This window comes from Rhagoletis pomonella, unplaced genomic scaffold, assembly GCF_013731165.1.
Source record: "Rhagoletis pomonella isolate Grant_MI unplaced genomic scaffold, Rhpom_1.0 Rhpom_scaffold_00002, whole genome shotgun sequence".
NCBI classification, from domain to species: domain Eukaryota; kingdom Metazoa; phylum Arthropoda; class Insecta; order Diptera; family Tephritidae; genus Rhagoletis; species Rhagoletis pomonella.
Genome location: NW_023458556.1, coordinates 114613226 through 114635628, shown reverse-complemented (window position 1 = coordinate 114635628; position 22403 = coordinate 114613226). Strand labels below are relative to the sequence as shown.

The following is a 22403-nucleotide window of genomic DNA, read 5'->3' as shown; positions in this document are numbered from 1 at the left end:
TTAACAATCTTAACAAAGAGTTCCAAGCTGAAAGCTCTCGTTTGCCATACTTATGTGCAAAGCACATTAACTCATAATTTTGAGTAACTTCATTAAAAAAGATGCGATCAGTACCATATTAATGTTGATTTTAAAAATGAAGATAATCATGTTAAAATATCGGACATTTTTGTTGGAACGAAAGCTGAGATGTTTATGAAAAGTAATGTGAATTGTTCTGGAATCCTTGGGGTTAAAACCAATATATTAAAGTTTTACATGGAGTTTTTGGGCCAAATAAATTTAAGATTTCATTTCAAGCGTGAAGATATAAAACTTTTCCAAATAATGACACCAGCCAAGGTAGTTTCTAAAGAAGATTTACCAATTTTACCTCTTTTGTTAAAGTTTCCCCATCTCATAGATTGCGATCCTGATATAATAACCACGCAGTGGAATTTACTGAGGCTAAGTGAGCTTGATATTTCCAGCGATCTGGATATTGATATGTTTTGGGAAAAAGTGTATTCTATTAAAAATGGAATGAATGAAAATAGCTTAATGCATCTCGCCAATTTTGTTTTTAATATAATTTCATTACCACATAGCTCTGCGGCTGTAAAACGCAAATTTTTAACGCTTTCTTTGTTAAAAGCTAAACTAAGAAATAAACTTAAGATTGACAGTATCAATAGCATAATGTTATGCAAGGAACTTGTAAACAAAAAATTATAGTTTAAATAAAATTATAGTTTAAAAAACTAAAACCTCGCTATTATAATTTCCATTCGTACTGTCATCAGGTATGTAACTTGAGAATAGAAATCGCTGCATCTTTTAGGCGCATCAATATTTCATAGTTACATCCCGAGCTAATAAAAGGGAGGTAATAATAATAATAAAAAAACTAAAACCTCGCTATTATAATTTCCATTCGTACTGTCATCAGGTATGTAACTTGAGAATATAAATTGCTGCATCTTTTAGGCGTATCAATATTACATAGTTACATCCCGAGCTAATAAAAGGGAGGTAATAATAATAATAATAAAAGGGGGGTAACATTTTCGCATGACTTCCGGCACAAACAAATATTTAGCTCGGTTATTTTTTAACCAATTTCAAGATTTTATATGACTTTGGAAAGAATATTTGTACTATTTAAAGAAATAATAAGTTTTGTGAGCATATTGCAAATATCGATGGTCCTCTGCAATAATGACACAACTCAAAATTACATATTTCTCAGTAGAGCTAATTAAAGATTTTGTGTTTCGTAATTTAGCAATAATATGTCTTGGAACGTAATTATTCCGGATTATTTGCAGTCATTCTGTTGGGAAAATTTGTAAGCTTCCAAATTATGACTTTTTCTAAAGATTTAGTAAGTTTTGGACAGCAAAAATACGAAATAAGTAACAACTCCTGAGTAGTTAAACGAATAAAACTCCATTTGCATTGCTGAACAGCGGCACAATACTAAAATTGTCGTTATTTCACATTGAAGCATCACTAACCTATCATGATAAATGTGAGACATGTACCACTGTTAAGTAGTAAGGGTTGCCTACTTCGGTTATGCGGATTCGTAACAACAAGCGTATGTCGATTTGCCACAGAAAAAATATGGTTATCCCGATATAAAACTCAAAAACATGAAATTTTGAGTTATGCCGTTATTGCAGAGGACCATCGATATGTGGAGTTTTTTAAATTTACACCAATTTTATTATTGTAAAATTTTTTGTAAAAATTTAAAAAGAAAATAGTCTCTTTTAGGCACTACTATAAAAATAATGTTTTACTCAGGAGTAAAACTAGGTACCCTTTATAGAAATCAATATACAATTTCGAATGTCATGATTTTTCTAAAGATTTTTCCAAAATCACTTCGATAATATTTCATAGAAAATTTTAATCAGTAGGATTGGATTCACTTTCGAGGTTTCAATAGTTCGTTTAGTTGACCTCCAAATGACCTCGATACTGACCTCGTGAGACCAAACTGACCCGGATTCGGGTTCAGTGACCCCAAAAACATATACATATTACGATTTTTGTCGCTTATATAGATTTTCATAAACGATTAATAGGAAAATTTGAGACTGGTCGGAAAATGGTGACTTAGTACCGAATTGCTATTTTTTTTTATAAGCGCCAGATAACCTTCGATTCTACGTAAAAATATCTCACTTTTTACATCTTAAAAATAACGATGACTCTCCACCACTTTTGGGCAAAGCGGCATGCGTTTTGACGTGCTATGTATATTGCATATCTACTATATACATGATTGTGGTTTTTCATCCGAAAGCATTTTATGAATAATAGATACATACAGAGCGGGATTTCTGTTATAACTTTAGTATAAAATGGGATTTAGATTATATTTGGACGGCATTTTATTAACCCAGTTACTGGCAACACTGGCACACAGTCCCACATATTGAATCGTTTGAATGCGCTAGTATGCCGAGCATTGCATAAAAACGATTCAATGAATGAGACTGTGTACGTGGAAATCATTGCTCCGCTACCGCTGTTCGGATATGGGTGAAACACGCGTGTGGCCACAGAGCGCACAGTAAGCTATGGCATGTCGATCACTGCGATAGGTAGAGAAAGAAAAGTGTGTGCTATGACATGCCCAGACTTGTTTGTCTCAGTTTCAGTGTTTCCATCGCCGCGAGTTGTTTCGGTGTGCGCATAGTTATTTAAAAATATAAAGTTTGATGGCAACCGGGGTTTCTCAGTGAATATATAATTCATGTGAATTATGATTTGAAAGTATCTATTTAGCCTAGGAAAAAGCAAAGCAGCATACTTAAACCAGCACTTCCAGCAGATATTGACCTGGGTTTTCGCACGACTGTTCCTGTTTCATCATATACATATGTATTATTTACACTAGTAGCTATTTATGTAAATATGTATGTAGTTTTTATGCTTAATATATGCAAATAAAAGAAGAAAGTAAACACAACAACCATCGAGTAAATTTTTATTTGTGTCAAACTGAAACTTTTTTCCAATTATAAACGGTTAGCTGATTCAAGTCTACAGCAAGTTCACAAAATTAATTGAAAACTTGTATCAACCATAGCAATGTTTATATTTGCTCAACAATGATTTTGTTCAGCTAACAATATTGTCCACTCAAGGTAGTCGTTTTGTAATTATTAACAAATATACATTTGTCCCGACTAGAAGTCTCAAATAAATTGCAGACTTTCGTGAACTAGATATTTATTTCGCCATATCCAACTATGCCACTTGGTCACTATAACCAAATCTTGGTAATTATAACTAACCCTTTTTCTGAGTGTATTATTAGTTCGAAAGCAGGGGCAACAATAATTTAGTTGAGAAAACTATTCTTGGCAAAAACAACAAAAGAAGACCTTTTTCGCTAAAATGTGCTACGAATAAATTTTTTCAATGCTTTACCTGTGTTATATACCATTCATCATTAAATATATCGTTTTGCTATGTAACGATGTTTTATTTATTTTGAGTTCGTATATTATTCACTTTTATTATCAGAAGTTTAGAGTTCCCAGAGGATGACTAATTTATTACTTAAGAAAATGAAATTTAACTCTGTTCATACGGAACGCCTTCATAGCCACAAGTAACGATACAAGTAGGTATCGATACTTTAGTACCGATATTTTTCAGGAGTCGATATTACTCCCAAGTAAAATTATCGATACCTGCATGGTATCGCGTCATCCCTACTTATAGTTTAAGGTCTTAAAAATGCCAGGCGATTAGCCATAAACGAAAAACAAAACTGCAGTTGTTTAAAAAAAATTATTTTACTTGGGACACTTTTTACTGAAATATATGTATGTGATTTGAAGAGGAAAATGGCCCTGAGTTAGGGATGCAAGTCAAAAAAATACATCGATGTTTTCTTCGATTTGATGCATCGAAATATAGCATCGATACATATCAATGTCTCGTATAAAAACATCGATATTTTCGGTGCATCGAATGAAAATATCAACAGTTTCTTTCAATTAAAAATATACAACAAGAAAATGAAACAATCGTAACTCGATCAGTGTTTAAGTAATAACTCACAGTGAAATGTATTAATTGATTTAAACAGTTACAAATCCCAGTTTTTTCTGTTCTTTTGAGAAGACTTCGAAATTTTCGGAAGGTATGGAAGTGGCGACAATTGTTAAATATTTATAAGCATAATAAAATAATTAAAAGTGTGCCAGCTTGCAATGACTTTATATTTCGGTCACTTATTATTATCATAATTTAACTCAAATTTTGCTTTAAAATAAGCGTACATTAAACTGGCTTGCACACTTCATATTATTTTTCTATGTTGATAAGCTATATGAAACAATTTTGGAATATGCACTTTAAAATCTGTCCAAATTTCCAAATGGTTTAGAGTGTCAATATCATATAAATTAATATCATATTGTAGATGGTATTTGGCACCAAATCTTTCTACTAATAAAGTAGCAATTTATTAATGCAATAACATTTTGGATAATATTAATAGAATGTATATTCTAATAGTGCATAAATAGTGAAAAAATCCACATTTAGAATAGTTACTGGAGCGAAGAGTTTGAAAGCATACAAAATAATTTTGGTATGAACAGTGCAAGGCGAATCTATACAAGGTGGTTTATCGGATCCGATGATTTCACGACGACTTTGTACCTTTTGTCTAAATGATGTGTTCGCTGCAATTTTGTTTTGTACTGATTGTCAATGTGCGTATAATTTGTTATTGTAATTTTTGTTTTTGTTCTGTTAACACAACCTTGTATAAATTCGCCTTGGTACAGTGTACATTGCACACAAAAGTCGATGCATCGAAAAAAATACATCGATATATTGATGTATATCGGAAGGTCTAATCTATCGCTTTTATTCGATACATCGAATAGCAAACATCGATGTTTCCGATGCATCGATGTTTTTTTTTGCATCCCTACCCTGACTACTTTTGCTTAAACTTTTAGACTTATCTAAAGGTTGATGGAGAACTTTAAACGCATTTTTCTCGGAAAGATAATTTTAGTCGATATCACCATTTTCTCAGTTGTGCTCACATATACATATATATACATACATCATTTACTGAGCAGTTTCAACAATTTTCTAAAGGAGGCTAAGCTCAATTAGTATACCAAATTTGGTAGTTTTTGAGGTACACATATGTATATGATATAAGTGAGCGGAGCCACGCCCGTTTTCCTAAAATTTTATGAAAAACGAATTTTTCGCTAAATCGATTTATGTAAAGTAAATCTATTCATAATTGCTCCGTCATACGACTTATTTATGGCGATCTGGAGTAGCTGCATAACCGAGTTATATATCAAATTAAAGTGCAAGCTGCAGTTGCACAAAAGTAAAACGTGGCAGAAAAGTCGATAGTGAACAGTGTAATCTATTGAAAAATATTACCCAATTTTTCGTGGAATTGTGATTCGGATTTGTTGTTATTCATAGTTTTGAAATATATTTCGCGAAAGCTAAAGATAAAAATAGCTGAGAGCACTTTCTTTTTTAAACACCTAGGATATCACTGACAAATTTAAAGGACCCGGGATGACGGTAAAACTCAAAACTTTAAAAACTGTTTGATGTGATTTTTGAAATGAACGATCCAAATTAACTGGTATACATATTTATGTATTTTAAAATTTTTAGAATCATTGGTTGCATTTTTTGAAAGACGTAAGAAAGCTTTAGTTTAAAAGCGTGATACTAAATGCCTTTCACCATGCAACGGCGCCAATTTTAAGTGATTATGGCGTTTCAGACTACGGCCTTGGACGGATATTGTGAAAGGTTGGACTGTACCTTAAAAATTACTGTTTTCTCACGGCCCACTGTAGGAAGCTATGAGTAGAGTAAGGCCCTTTAATGACTTAAAAATTATCTTGGGTTATCAGGTCTCTAGCAATACAAGATTAATTATTGGGCCGTATGAATAAAAATAAGCAATTGCTTTTTCATAATATTTCAGACCTTTTACTCGATTTATTCAAACAAAAGTGAAGTAACAGGTATGAAATTTTAAGAAAAAGCAATTGCTCAGTTTTTATTCATACGGCCCATTGTCTTTCACGAAGTTCTTTCAATAAATTTTGAGCTGAATACTGAAGTATATTCATGAATATCACTTTTTATTTTTACTCAAGTTTAAATACTGACATAGATAATATCTGCAAGTATATTTCGGGTGAATGCATTAACCCGAATTTCGGCGGGTTGTTACTAGTACTGATGAATTCCTTAGCCACACTGCTAAAAAAATATGAAATATTATATTATATACATATATATAAATATAAAGTAAAGCGCGCATTTCCGCTTAACTTTGACAATTTTTTGCGATTGCATTAGGTGAGGTATAAATTTATTCAAAAGTAAGTTCACTTTTAGATAGGTACTACATATTTTGCAACTTTAATTTTTCAAATTAGCCATGGTCAAGATTGAAAATATTATAAAGAAAGGCTAAGTCTAACAATATATTGTTAAAGTTCTTTAAATTCCCTTTTCAAAACAATGCTGATTTTTAAAATCGGATGAAACATAGTCAAACAGTTAATAGATAAGTGCGTCAGTTACGAATATAAAATTTTTTTGATTTAAAAAAACTGAGGTTTCAGGAACTAAATATAACAAACTTGTTGGAATTATCGTGTTTTGCTATGGAGCTCTTCAGTTGCGATTCCATGCAATTTTCATTCACATCTATCAATCTTCACGCTAACTTTGTTTCTCAATACTATTGTTTTGCAGAAGTCCGCTCGGAAGGCAGAGTTGTTTGCTACTACACAAATTGGAGTGTCTACAGACCAGGCACAGCGAAATTCAATCCACAGAACATCAATCCATACTTGTGTACACATTTGGTGTACGCTTTTGGTGGATTTACAAAGGACAATCAGATGAAGCCGTTCGACAAGTACCAAGACATTGAACAGGGTGAGTCAATAAAAAATTGTGTTTTATAGATTTTAGTTAATTAAAAAATATGTTTGTTAACTTCATGTGTTCAAGAAGTGAACAAGTTGTTTAGAGCAACGGGTCGAATGTTTTGTTTAAAATTATTTAACTGTGCATATCGAGCCCTAACCGCCAAAATAACGTTAGCGACATTTTTTTCAAAATTGTATTTTTGATGCAGAAATATTCCTAGGGCATCTAGATGTATTTCTGCATCAAAAAGAAAATTTTGAAAACAATTGCGCTTACGTTATTTTGGCGGTTAGGGCTCGATATGTACATATAGCACATACTTAACCATTCAGGAAATCCAATTAATTTGAAAGTAATTTATAAACTACTTTATTTCCAATAATAACCAAATAATTGAAATTTGATTTCAACTACTTTAAACTACTTGAATACGCTTTCGCTCTGCACTTCACAGATGGTTTTTCATATTTCCAAGACGCAAACAAAATATTGAATTACCATTTTCACATGTTGCCTTGTTCAGTTTGAATTGTGTGCAAGCAGCAAGTCGATTGTCCGATTCTGCATTTGATTTCAACTACTTTAAAATACATTTGCTTGCGGAACTTCAACTTCAGAATTTTTCTTTTCAATACGCTTTCGTTCTGCACTTCACAGATGCGTTTTCATACTTCCAAGACAAAAATTCTTTCTTTGAGTAAAAAGAGTATCAAAATTCGAAAGATTTCCTCACTGCATTTGTTTCAAAGTAGTCTTTCAATTATGTAGTTGGTTTAAAAGACCACTTTCTTCCGTCAGGGAAGTTTGGAAATACACTCATATGTATGTGTGTTTCCTTTCCTACGTTTGCATAGTAACAATTTCCCATAAACACATTCCAATTGAAAGCAATTAACCTTCCATCCTTTATCATATTTCTATGACATCCTGCTACTCTTCACTTAATACCATCCCTTTTGTGCCACCACTGCATAGGCGGCTATGCCAAGTTTACCGGACTTAAATCGTACAACAAGCAATTGAAAACAATGATTGCCATTGGTGGCTGGAATGAGGCCTCCTCACGCTTCTCCCCGCTTATGGCGAACCCAGAGAGACGTCAACAATTCATTAAGAACATTTTAAAATTCCTGCGCCAGAATCATTTTGACGGCATCGATCTAGATTGGGAGTATCCGGCGCAGCGTGAGGGTGGCAAGCAGCGCGACCGCGATAATTATGCCCAGTTTGTGCAAGAGTTGCGCGCCGAGTTCGAGCGTGAGTCGGAGAAGACCGGACGTCCACGTCTGTTGTTGACAATGGCCGTGCCAGCGGGCATCGAGAACATCGAAAAGGGTTACGATATACCAAAACTAAACAAATACCTCGACTGGTTCAACGTGCTCACATATGATTTTCATTCATCGCACGAACCATCGGCTAATCATCATGCTCCATTGTATTCGCTGGAGGAAGAGTCCGAATACAATTATGATGCCGAGTTGAATATTGTAAGTTATGAGAATGGAGGAAATATGAAGGATGTTGTAATTGAAATTTTGATTTGTGTAATTGAATTTTTTCCCTGTCATTTTGCTTTTGCTAGGACTATTCCATAAAATTTTATTTGAAAGCTGGCGCTGACCGCGACAAATTGGTGTTGGGAATACCCACCTATGGACGTTCATACACGCTCATCAATGAAGAGAGCACAGATATTGGAGCGCCATCGGAGGGGCCGGGTGAACAGGGTGATGCTACCCGTGAGAAGGGATACTTAGCGTACTATGAGGTATGTACACTGCAAATTGAGTTTATTTTTAATCATATAATTTTTATGTTAAATAATATCTGTGCCGTATACTAATATATGAAAATATCGAGGGCTTTTATTTAATACCCTCTATCTGCAATTTTCACATATGTATGAGTAGTCCACATGCAAACAGCGTTATGTGCTTTTATAATAGAAAGCCATAAATTTGAAAAAAAACGACTACGATATCAAGTAACAGTATCAAGTAACTGGAGCAAATCAACTTACGCTGAGCTAGCCTGAAAAGGGACGGTACTGGTTCTTCATCTATCGCAAATCAATGCTTTCAACTGTCTTTTTTAACATGACGATGTCCTACGAAGTGACAATTGTCGCCCTCTGCAGAACTTTTGAACTTGTTCTGAGCTGACCCAGGTTAGATGGTTCTGAGACAGTTCATATAAAAACAGTTCCTAGATAGTTCAAAAAGGTCACCTCCGAGCTAGAAAAAATGTGGTTAGTTTTCAGCTGGTTCTAAGAAGTATAGTATAGAGCATTTTCTTTGAATAAGCACGCATACAATTTTGTAAATAAAAAATACTTCATTTTAGGTTTAAATAGCTATTTGGTTTGCACTAATTTACTTTTTGAGGCAATTTGTGCTTTAAAATTAGGAACATAAAGTGTCAATTATTCCTTCATTTTCTAAAACCGTTATTCTTAAAAATAACTTATATTTGTTACGCATAACGTGGATTTCCGTGTTACTTATAATTAAAAATCGTGTGAAAAATTAGAAAAGCGGTGATATATTGAATGCTCAGCGTTAAATTGTATTAAATGTATTGAAAGGTAATACAAAGACTCCCGGCATCGAATTAAGAGTAAATAGAATTTTATATATTCACAAAGGTTTTCATGCAAAATATTTTTCTTAAATTTTTTTTTTAAGGATGGCTCATCAGTATTAAAACGTAAACAATTAAATTAAATTAAATTAAATTAAACGAATTAATTCACGTTTCTAACAGTGTAGGAAATTTTGTAGAATTTTCTAGAAACTGTTATAAAAACTTCAATATTTTAAATCAGAGTTTATAAGTATGCAGTTCTATAGCCCATTAAAATTTAGTATAATTAATCGCGCAGATTTTTTATAACGCTTTTTAAAAAGTTTATAACTCTTTCAAAAAGTTTGGAATTTGAAGACATTTTATAGAGGTCTATCATGTTTGCATCACAGTTAGGAATTTGAGTTCAATTGGTTTATGGAATATGGGACATAGTACTTAAATAAACCTTTACGAAAAATATTTAAATGAAAAACATTGGAATTAAACAAAAATCACTGCATAACTACTCATTGCAGGTGCTCAGTGATATATTTATGTAGGTATGTGCAGTATCAGTCATATCAATAGCACCCTCATTTCAAAGTGAGATTGTTTACCACTTTCGGTTATTTTTTTAAATCTGATTAAAAAGTAAAAAATTTAGATGAAAACCCGTTAAATTTACCTTTGTTTTGTATAAAGTTTTAAAACACGGTTTACATGATATTGTTTTAAGCATGATCATTTTCTTTATAAAATAATAACAAACAAATTTTAACTCTCAATATATTGTGAATATATAAAAAAGAAATGGTGTACGCAGACTTTTGCTGTTAAGTTTAGCTTAACTAAATTTCATTGTTATATTTTGAATTCAATTTTATACGAACGTATATATGTATAACAATGTCATTAGTTGCGATCCCGTACGAGTCCGGAATAGTCAGAATCAGTCAGATTTTACTGGAAATCGATCCCGTACTCCAGACGTGGGCACTTTTTTGCCCGCGCAGCAGCGAAAGTGCGAGCGCGGGCTAGAGAAAGGGGAAAACAGTTTACGGGAGGCAGGGTATGAAAAGTGGCGAACAAATTATTTATATCTCCACCGACATCATGTTCATCGCAGTACGGCTGCTAGAGCTGGAAAACTATCGATGGCACTATCGATAGTATCGATGGGTTTTGTAAGCACTATCGATGGTTTTCACTCATACATACATTATTTTCAATAAAAGTAAAAGACGCCGGTACCTGTTTCATCTTGTCAGTCGGAAGGGACATTTAGTAAAGCATGGCAAATAATTTCAGAGCGGAGATGCTCCTTGAAGCCAAAACCGTTGATAAACTTTTGTTCCTTAACAAAAATATGGACTTATTTTAACAATTCTGATCTCATTTACAATAAAAGTTGCTATGTTAAATTTTTGGACTTTTTCAATCAAAACTATCGATAGTACTATCGATAGTGTCGACATTTTCGATAGTATCGATGGCCACGAGTAGCGATAGTTTTCCAGCTCTAACGGCTGCGGTAGTACTGATTTTGTGCACCAAACAAAGAGCGTAAATTTTCCTCATATACACTATAAGCCATCGTTCGGACTTGCTCCGATAGGAGTAGATTTGTTCCATTTTGTCGAAATAATTTGAAACCTAGTCCTCTACTCCGCTCAACTGAAAATCTGCTCCGTTTGGTTGCATCAACAAATTTACTCTTCAAATAGAAAGGAGGTGGGGTTTTTAATAGCAAACTAAAAGTTATACTTTACCTTTTTATCGACACGATTGTTACATTGGTGAGCTACAGCACCTTTGCAAATACACTTGAATTCGTGAATAGGCCCTCACAATCGCCCGATTTGAACCCGATCGAAAAATATTGCTCTGTCTAAAGTTCTGTTATTGCGTCGTTGCCCACCGATGTAACAATTGTCCCGGTAAAGAAAGAATGAAATAACTTTTTATTAATTTTAACCAAGGCATTTTAACTTAAATGATAATTTCTCGCTAGATTAGGGCGTCGTTCAACCAAAATCGGCCCGTGTAAATGACATCTCAACCATAAAATTTTCCAGTCTACAGAAATCGACCCTTGTAAAGGCAGCTTTAGCCCCTTATTCAGCCCCAGAATACAGTGATACGAGGAGAAATGAATTGTTGTTTTTTTAAGATAAGAAATGCACATCTACTACGAAAACTTGATTTCTACTTCCATTTTTGCAGTCTGAACCCAGCAAAGAGCGCTCGATGAAGGTCAGCTAGTGATCAGTATTGCCAAGTTTTTTATTTAAAAAGGCACCAAAACACTGAAAATAGCACAAATTTCCCAAAAAAACACCAAATTTGTGTTGCTGTGTTTAATGGTATTTTTGCATATAAAGCTGTATGTTAAAATATTTTAAGTAATCACGCAATGTCACTTGTAAATATTTCCAACTATGTGCAGTTAATTAATTTAATTTGCAAAATGTTGTTTTTTATTCGTAACACAATTGGCAAAACTTAACTTGGTTTCTCTAGAGGCTTTATTTTCATGCAATTGCTTACTTTTGTACAAATGCCCACACCCAGCTAATTAGCAGAATATTCTATGAATTCCGTGATAGAGACTGTGTGAAAATATTGCGTTTGGTTTATCTGGGAGCATATTATCCAGAGGAGAAGCTCGGCCAAACACTAACATATGTGTAGGTCAACGGATAAAGTTTTCCGTACGTTTTGGAATGAATAAATGAATGAACAAAATAAATACAATGTCACCATAGAGTCACGTTTTTATTAGAACGAAACAAGCGCTAAACTAAAAAATGTTCGCGTTTTAATTCCCTAAACGCACTTAATTTATTGCGAAAGGCACAAAGTTGGCAACAGTTATAGCGATGTCAAATTTGCTCATATACGAGCATGGACAGAGAGTGAGCGCCTGCTTAAAAAGCGTAAGCATTATGCTTGAAATACAATACCGGCGAACGGCAAACTTCGCCGAATTGGGCGATGCTGTCGTTCACCGTTCGCCCAGCTATTTCGCCTACTTAAACAGAATTAGAGCGGTAGCGAAAACAGCTGATCCCATTTGGTCGCCTTTATAATTTGGGTGACCATATTTAGAAAAAACTAAACCATATTTAGAAATGAGGAAATGATAACAAATATAAATGTAAAACAAAGAAAGATTATTATAAATAATTTGTTTCAAGCCAGATTTAACGAATCCACAACTATATTTTTCAAACAACAAAAAAAAATCGTGTTTAGGTTGTTTTCTTTTAAAACTTTGAAAGCAAAAAACAAATACGGCCACCTTTGGCACGCACAGCTGTCATCGCCCAGCAGAGCGATAGAAATAAATCTATCGCCATGAAACGCCGCCAAGCGAACTTCGCATTTCGCTTTGGCTGTGTTCAATTTCATATGCTTGCGGGTGTTCTAATTTTGACAGCGCGAATTTCGCTGTGGTGAGTTCGCCGTTCGCCGGCATTGTATTTCAGCTATAACATGCGTATACATGCGAGAGCGTAAAGGCCCGTTTACATACAACTTTGGCGTTGCGTTAGCGTTGGCGTCGCTTCGACAGCTGACTATGAATACATGCACTTATATTAAAGTCTCTACATAACCAAAGTTGGGAAACGCCCATGCCAACACAACGCAGAAAGATGGCCAACTCGCAACTTTTCACGCGCGTCGTTCGTTAGTTGTTCCAAATAATCAAAATTACCTGATTTAATTTTCCTTTTTAATCAAATGCGGACAAGAAATATAGTTTTTTAATGCAATTATTGATATAAAATTTTGATTTATATGCCGCTGGTATGTAAATTTAGTGACCAAAGTATTCTCTGCTAAGCGTTCATTGTAGCAAGCACGGGCGTTACTCGCGCTGCTGTCAAAGCGACGCCAGCGCCAATGCAAGGCCAAAGTTGTATGTGGACGGGCCTTAACAAAGTGAACGCAAAATCATTCAAACGTAACCCACCCGACCAAGAAACGTAGGTTAGCGGATGTTACGAGTTTTACGATAGTTTCTCTTACGCTCACGCTCCGCCTCACCTAAGAGTCTCGTATTTCAAACGGAAGTTGTGTTTTTGCTTTTTTGTCCGTTGAATGTATCGAGATTGTTTTCGTTTTATAATTTTTCTTTAACTTTTCTCGGACAAAATATTCGAAAAAAGTATATAGAAGGAGGCATTGATTTAGTAAACATTTTGTAAGAAATTTTCTATCATTAAAAAATAAAACGTTTTGTTTAACGTATGCACGTGTTAATAAATTAATTGAAAATTATAAGGAATCACATAATAAATCAGAGTAAGTATTGAAACTCCTTTGCATAATAAATAATTTAAACTAATAAATTGACTATTCTTATCACCCAAATAGCACAACTCACACAGTTGGATCCACCTTTTTAAGGAACCATATAAAATATCATAGTAAGTATAAATAAATTAATATATTTAACTAAATAACTGTCTATTTTTATACCCGAGCGCACTTGTGCACTAGGGTATTATAACTTTGTTCACATAACGGTTGTTTGTAACAGGCAAAACGAATCGAGATATATATAGACAAATGTATACATAAATGATCAGAATGAAAAGAGAAATCGATTAAGCGGTGACTGTCTGTCCGTCCGTCTGTCCGTCCGTCTGTGCACACGATAACTCGAGTAAAAATTGAGGTATCTTAACGAAACTTGGTACGTGCACTTCTTTCGGGCGTAGGACGGATGGTGTTGAAAATGGGCAAAATCGGACAATAACCACGCCTACCTCCCATATAACGGTAATTTTTAGAAATACGAAAGCTGCGATATTTTAGTAACTACTGAAGATTGTTCACTAATAATTGATGTTTACAATAAGTTTTAGACGAAAAATAAGAATATTATAAATTTTCGGAAAATGGGCGTAGCCACGCTCACTTATGGTTAGATGTGTATATCTTGGCAACCGCTGCACCAATGTCTTCAAAACTTGACACAGTTGTTAGTCTTGCTACAACATACCAAATGGCCGAAAATTTTTAAAATCGGACAATAACCACGCCCACATCCCATATAACGGTAATTTAGAGAAATACGAAATCTTCGATAAATCAGTAAATATTTAAGCTAATTTATTCAAAATTGATGCTTGCAACAATTCTTTGCCAAGAAATACGTTTATGATAAAATTTTGGAAAATGGGCGTGGCATCGCCCACTTATGATCACATATATGTATCTCGGTAACCGTTCTACCAATTTGTACCAAACTCGGTATGGTTATTGTGCTTGCCACATAAAAGCAAAAGGTTGAAAATTATTGAAATCGGACTAAAATTACGGCCAATTTTCATATAACGGTAAATTTCAGAAATGCTTGAAACTTCAATATTTCGAAATTTAAGGACTCTAATTTATTCAAAATTGATACATCCCGGCTTACCATGTAGCGGTAGCTTTCGGAAAGGTGAAAAACATATATTTAATACTTGCGCCGGGTATTTAATGTTGGGCTCCGCCCGAACTTAGACTTTCTTACTTGTTATATAATGCCTTGGTCACTCATGCGAGTGATTTTGGGTCGCATTAATGGTTACCCGCATGCCATGGCGTATGAGGGACAAAGGGTGGTATTATCACTTGCGAAGCGTAATATCATTGAGAGTTTGCGATGTAAAGAACTTATTATTTATCGCCTACATGTAGTTATAAAGTACATATTTATTAAAGCTATTCAAGTTTTCTTTTCTTAGAAAATGCCGCCTGAAAGAAAACGACTTTGTGAAGGACGCTTCCTTATTATACTCTGGGACGATGTTAACATATAATTTTCATTGTTTAACCCATCTCAGTAGCCAATCAAGGATTTTAAAAAATCTGTGAGTGCAGTTTTTATGTATTTTCCTAAAACAATCGGCTTTATCGCGAATTTCACATGAACAAATATTTCCGAAAAATATAAAGCAAAACAAAAACAATTTTTCCCAACTTGTTTTTGTTTTGCATGTTAAATTAACAATTTATTCACATGGTATTTGCGATAGGGCTGAATATTTTCATTTCTCAATACAATTTACTACAAGCAGACACTTTATTTAATTTTGAATTTCCAATGTTTCCATTAATATATATTTATATTAATATACCTATATTTGTATTAAAGTTAATGAAATTTGCACCAATAGAGAGAAGTCGTACGATAAATTTATAAGAAGCTCGTGGCGATCATTATTTGAAGACGCATTTACAAACAAGTTTGCGTTGGAGGACAGCGAATTTGACAAAACAAGTCAAACAAATTTTCATTACGCACATGACCCGAGTCTACAAAATTTAAAAGTACCAGGAAAAAAAACAAAGGATTGAAAATTATGTACAAGAATCATAAGTTTTAGTTACATGCTCATGTTATAATTTTTAACTAATGAATATTTATTATTTTAATTTTTAAATTGTTTTAAAACTTAATAAAACTGATCATTCTGTTAAATATAAAACAACTGTTAAAATTGTAAAAGCACTCTTCTTATATGGGAATCAACTGGAATGGAACAGCTCTAATTATCGTTTTCATTAATTTCTCGATAAAGAAACGTATCGAAATATCTTTCGTTTTCGCTGCTTTCTCGATAATCGAACAGATCGAAAACATTGCCGTTTTCATTAATTTATCGATGGAGAAAGAGATCGAAATATCTTTCGTTTTCGTTACTTTCGCGATAACAGAGCAGATCGAAATCATTGCCGCTTTCATTAATTTCTCGATAGCAAAACGGATCGCAATAACTTCCGTCTGAGATACGTTTCCACTATCGAAAACACTTCGAAAAGCCATTTGAAAACGCATGTCGAGAACGAGAGCTCTGCTGCCACAAGCTGAGCGACAGGTAATACTTTTACGATACTTTTTCGGAACCCGTTCTCAATAGTTTTGTAAGTGAAAGTGTTGCTAAACCTGATGCATTCTCGTGTACATTGGTCGGGTGGGAATTGGCACACTAACACAATCACACTTTCAGCTCGCGTTTACTTGTGGTAGTGATCACATCTGCTCATATACACTCCTCGTCATTTGAATTGCACACCCTTTCAATCCTTAGTATTTACAGTTTTCCTTTTGTTTATTTAGTATAGATTTTTTGTAAAAATATAGCATATTCAACGGGTAAACGCAATTTTAAATTTTTTGCAAATTAAAGCTTAAAAGAAAATTTCTTTTCCATTTCTTGGGCAGCATTTTATTTGAATTTTTCGTTTTTCTTGAGAGCTGAAAACAGTTCTTAAAAAAGGTCAACATAGGAGTGTGCCATCCTAATGACATGCAGTGAATAAGTTAATAATATTTTTAGAAAAGTACCAAACTCCACGTCAAACAGTGCGGACGTGTAAATTAATTTGCCCTGAGGACGGTTACCGAAGCGTAACCGAAATATATCGGAAATAAACACCAAAAAACTTGTGTTTTCATAAAAGAATTTTTTAAAATTGACCTCGAGCCGGCAAAACTCTCAATTTTTTGAAAAATTTTGGATATGCAGTTTTATAGCCCATTCAATTATAGTGTAATAAAGTGCAAGTTTCAAGTGACTCTAAAATAGCCCTGATTTTTGAAGTTTTTTTATTTTTTATTGATGGTGCTGCGCATTTTATTCCATATAAAATTTTGCCGAGCATACTTTGTATGAGAGAAAATGCGCAGCACCATCACCAAAAAAATTGTCAAAAATCTTCGCTATTTTACAGACACTTGAAACTTGCACTTTATTGTAACCCTTTGTTGACGTTTTTTCAACTCTGTATAAAGTTTTAAATCGGATGTAATGAATATTAAATAAACAAAATTAAAAATGTAAATACTAAGGATTAAAAGGTTGAGCTATTCAAATGACGAGGAGTGTATGTGGCGTACGTTTGGGATAGTGGGCCTTTTTACTCCAGAATACGTGTGCAGTGGCTCTCATTGGTATACGTGCCCATACGGGCAAATGTGCCCATGTCTGCCGTATTCGGTTCTCTGACTATTGAGCCCCCCCCCCCCCTAACTTTCAAATTTTCCTTATATTTATATAAAATAGTACCCTGAAATGCCAGCTAAATTTCATTCTGGCTACGCCGATTATTGAGAGGGCAAAAAAGAGAGTAAATACGGTTATCTCTCTGTCAGAAGTTACCAGTTTTATTCCGAGAATTTTTTGCTGGTAAATTCTGGAATATGTGTCAAACGATCAGCTGTAAGCAAAAGAAAAGTGCACTCTGCTAATTCATGTTGAAAAGTATTTAATTACTTGTTTAAGTGGATTCTAATGAATGTGAAAGTATTTTTGGTTATTTACATGTGTGAGCTGAGTGTGTTTACATACAAAATAAGCGAAAATTTACAACCAAAATTTGGAGGTTATGTTGAAGTTGACAGAAGTTACCATTTTTTAATAGAAAGCGATCCCGTACTTTTCAATTTTACTCTCTCGCTCTGAACGAATTTTTATTTTTTGACAGTTTTACTAGTTTTAGTCCGAGGAATACGGGATTGCACCTATTAGTATTACCAATGACGACTTTTTTGGAAATATTTTAGCAGTTGCACCAAAAACTATGTAGAGAATTACATATTAAATAAACGAAAACAGTTTTTTATTAGTTTTAGGGTCTAAGAAAATCGGAAAAATATAGTATAGTACATGTTTGCCTCTTTTGTCAGCTTTAACATGACCAGGATGAGTAACTCTGATGACAGCGCAACTAGCAACATATGAGTTTCAACCGTCCAGCTCTGCATCCCTTTTGCAGTAGTTCAGAGACAGTTCTGAAATTTGTAGGGCGGAACTAGCGCTTTGCCAGACTGTCTCTAAATTTTGCTGCAGGGTCAAAGCTCAGTTAGTCTAGACTTAACTTAATTTAACTTACCGTAAGAAATAATCAATGATTACTTTGTTTTTGTATTTTCTTTTTCAGCTGTTTAACAGTTCGCTGGCTAAATTGCCATATCAAAAAATGTATGCACATAAAAATGTTTGCTGTCATTTATTTTTAAGAAATGCAAAAACGAGAGTCTGGCAAGCCTGATTCTCTCACCGCTTTCAATTTCCGTAAGGCCGTAACTGAAGAACCTAAAATCTACAGGTTCTTAAGTTCCTTACGGTAAGTTAAGTTTTAACTAACCGCCAACACAGTTTCTCATATAACAGGTTGGACAAAATATTAAGTTATGTTAAGTTACGGAAATTAAGTATAGACTAACTGAGCTTTCATACTGTAAGCATGGCATGTGCAAGCTGTTTTGTTGAGTACACATATATTGATACAAAAATATTGCGTTTGTATTGAGAGCTCTGCCAACGCTGTGCACCACTGATATAAAATCATCTTAAGCATAGGTAACTGTCATCGATGATGATGTTGCTAACCTTATAAACAGTTATAATTGACATCAGTGATGATGATTAAAATCCAGATGGATTCTAAACCAATTCTTTTAAAAACTGCAGATGGATTGTATTGAACATAACTGTTTTCAAGATGGATGGAATAAAAATAGAAGTATAACATTACCGTCTTGTGTCGTCAAATAGTAAATCGAGATGAAAGGCGAGTTCATTACCGATTAGGGTTATGTCGTGTCTCTGTTGTGGAGGTTGACGAAGCAGATGATTCCCTACGAGACTGGACTTTTTACACATTATCATAGCGGAATTCACAAAAATACATGTAAGCAGCGTTATTGTACGTGTCAGGTGTTATTATTTTGGGGCCTTTGGTTAATTTTTCTCTAAACTCTCTAAAAAGTTGTTTTCAGTCAAAGAAAAAAGTTATTCATGAGCACGGAACGGATTTTATAGAAATTGCTTTTTTCTGCTAAAGAGATGGAGTATATTCGATGAATAATATCCACGATTTAGCTTTCCCTCATTCCATATACAGTATAGTTTGCTTAGCTGCACATCCTTCTTCGCACGAAAAACTTGTGCACTTAACCGAAAAAGGCACTTAAGGGAATTTGTTTCCCTATGAAACCAACTAATGGAGGAGCACTTACCACGTAGAAATTACTGAAAGCAAAATTTTTACCGAATGGTATCTAATTATCTATATAACTGCATTAATTGATAGCCATTTTCGTTGTTCTGCGAGATGAGCAAAATAAATAAAAGTGTGTAAAATTAGGTAATTGTAGGGCAAGTGCAGGTAAACGTAATACTTTCTTTGATAATTGATACTATTTGCAAAATTTTTAAGGCAGGTCTATCCTCTGATGCGCATTTTGGGGTATCTTAAATGTGCACTTAAGCATAAAGGCAGAAAGCACATTTGATGTTGCCTTTTTTGCCTATTGTACCTTTAAAAAAGTAATTATAGCAAGGAAAAAGCCCTTATCTATAAATATAATACGCGAAGGGATTTTTTGTGCAGCGTAAAAGATATGTACCGTTCGCCCGATTTTCAAAAATAATATGTCAAATTAAAGCGCTTGATCTGTAAATGTGCAATAAGGTTTTACTTTTTCGAAAAGAGTTGCCACCTGATAAAAAATTGCATTCAAATAATTTAATAATCAATACCATCAGATCCACACCGTTCGTTCGATTTTCAAAAGTGAGGTGTCAAATCAAAGGGCTCTGACTTTAGGTGTGCAATACGGTTTAACTTTTTCGAAAAGAGTTGCCAGCTTTTAAAAAATTAAGTTCAAAATAATACGCGAACGCATTTTTTGTTCCGAATAAAAGATCTGGACCGTTCGTTCGATTTTCAAAAATGGAGTGTCAAATTAAAGCGCTTAGCCTGTAGATGTGCAAACTGGTTTTATTTTTTCGAAAGGAGTTGCCACCTGATAAAAAAGTGCATTCAAATAGTCTAATAATAAATGCCATCAGATCCACACCGTTCGTTCGATTTTCAAAAGTGAGGTGCCAAAGGGCTCTGGATGTAGGTGTGCAATAAGGTTTAACTTTTTCGAAAAGAGTTGCCACCTTTTAAAAAATTAAGTTCAAATTATTAAAAAAGCTAAACCAATTATTTATTACAAAATGGGCATAAATGGAAATAATTTTGAAAATCTTTGTTTCTTAACTTAACTTTATGAGGGTTGCCACCTGTTAAAAAATTCAAATTCAATTTGAATTAAGGGAATGTATGAGCGTCAGACGATAAAGTGTAAGTACGTAGTAGTTTGTAAACATTTTGAAGAGGGTTGCCACCTGTTTGAAAAGTCTAATTTATATGAAGTATAAAAATATGGACGTCAAGAGAATGAATCTTAAGAGATCTTTAGTTTGAACGTTTAGAATATTTTTAAAGTGTTTGAAGAAGGCTGCCACCTGTTTAAAAATTAAATTCAAATTATTTAAATAGTTAAATCAATATTTACCATTTGGGTACCAATCGCAGTAGTTTTGAAAATACTTTATTTCTTAACTGCGTGTAGGAGGGTTGCCACCTGTTTAAACAATCAAATTCAATTTGAATTAAGACAATGGGGTAATTAAAATAGGTATCTATATATATAATCTATATATATAATACGCGAAGGCATTTTTTGTGCAGCATAAAAGATTTGCACTGTTCGCTCGGCCTGTAGATGTGCAAACTGGTTTTATATTTTCGAAAGCGGTTGCCACCTGTTAAATAATTAAACTCAAGTTATTTACTAATCAATGCCCTCAGATCCGCACCGTCCGTTCGATTTTCAAAAGGGAGGTACCAAATTAAAGGGCTTAGGGTGATGATGTTCAAGAAGGTTTTACTTTTTCGAAAATAGTTGCCACCGGTTAAGAAATTAAGCTCAAATTAATTAAAAAGTTAAATCAATTATTAGATATGGGTATCAATCGAAATGGTTTTGAAAAGGCTTTATAACTTAACTACGTATAGGAGGGTTGCCACATGTTAAAAAAATTTAATTAAATTTGAATTAAAGGAATTTGGTAAGTAAATAAAGTATCGCTATATGGGCGTCATACAAAAGAGGTTTAAGAAAGTAGTAGTTGGAAATATTTTGAATAGGTTTGCCATCTATTTGAGAAGTCTAATTAAACTGTTTTATACCCAAGTTATATGAAATATTAACGATGGATGTCAAACGAAAGAGCTTCCAGAAATACTTAGTTTAACAATTTAGAACATTTTTGATGTACTTGGGGGTTGCCCAGCTTAAAGGGCTAAACTAAAATTATATAATAAGATAAATGAATTACTAACCGATGGTAATCAATGAAAATGGGTTTAAAATCCTTTATTTAAGAACTATATTTAGGAGAGCTGCCACGTGTTTAAAAAATGAATTTCCACTTAATTCATCAGTTACTTGAAATATTTATAACCAATGTCAGGCGAAAAATATTTGAGGAAATTTTAGTTAGAAAATAATTTTTAAGAGGGTTGCCGCCTGTTTTGAAAGTGCACAGGTTCTATTTTTTAAAGTTACAGGAAGATTTGAAATTTGATGAAATGAAAACCTACACCATGCGAGACCTCTCATCACTGAAAAATGGTTTAGATTAACGCACGTTTTTTACATTCAAGGCTGTGTTAAAGCCTGTTCTGTTACAAAAAAATCGAGTTGATAATGAAGAAAATCGGTGGATAAATAAAGAAGTAATATATGAAAATGCGCAAAGATTTTTTGTTTGAAAAATGAGCGGGAAAGAATGTTACTCATACGCCATAATAATAATAATAGATTGGCGCTTACACATACATATGTTAGTGTTTGGCCGAGCTTCTCCTCCGATTTGTGGCGTGCGCCTTGATGTTGTCACACAGAGCGGACGGACCTACAGTTTTACGCCGACTCCGAACGGCGATCGTATTTTTATGAGAAGCTGTTTTTCATGGCAGAAATACACTCGGAGGTTTGCCATTGCCTGCCGAGGGATGACCGCTGTTAAGAAAAAACCTTTTTT

The 22403-nt window shown here is 33.9% G+C and overlaps 1 protein-coding gene across 1 annotated transcript in view; it reads left to right on the top strand.

Moving 5' to 3' along the window:
• LOC118757213 (serine-rich adhesin for platelets-like) overlaps positions 1 to 22403 on the top strand; it is a 258283-nt gene that overhangs the window by 198973 nt on the left and 36907 nt on the right. The window contains 3 exon segments of the mRNA XM_036491945.1: positions 6772 to 6957; positions 7927 to 8441; positions 8537 to 8722. Coding sequence (XP_036347838.1) covers positions 6772 to 6957; positions 7927 to 8441; positions 8537 to 8722 — 887 coding nt within the window.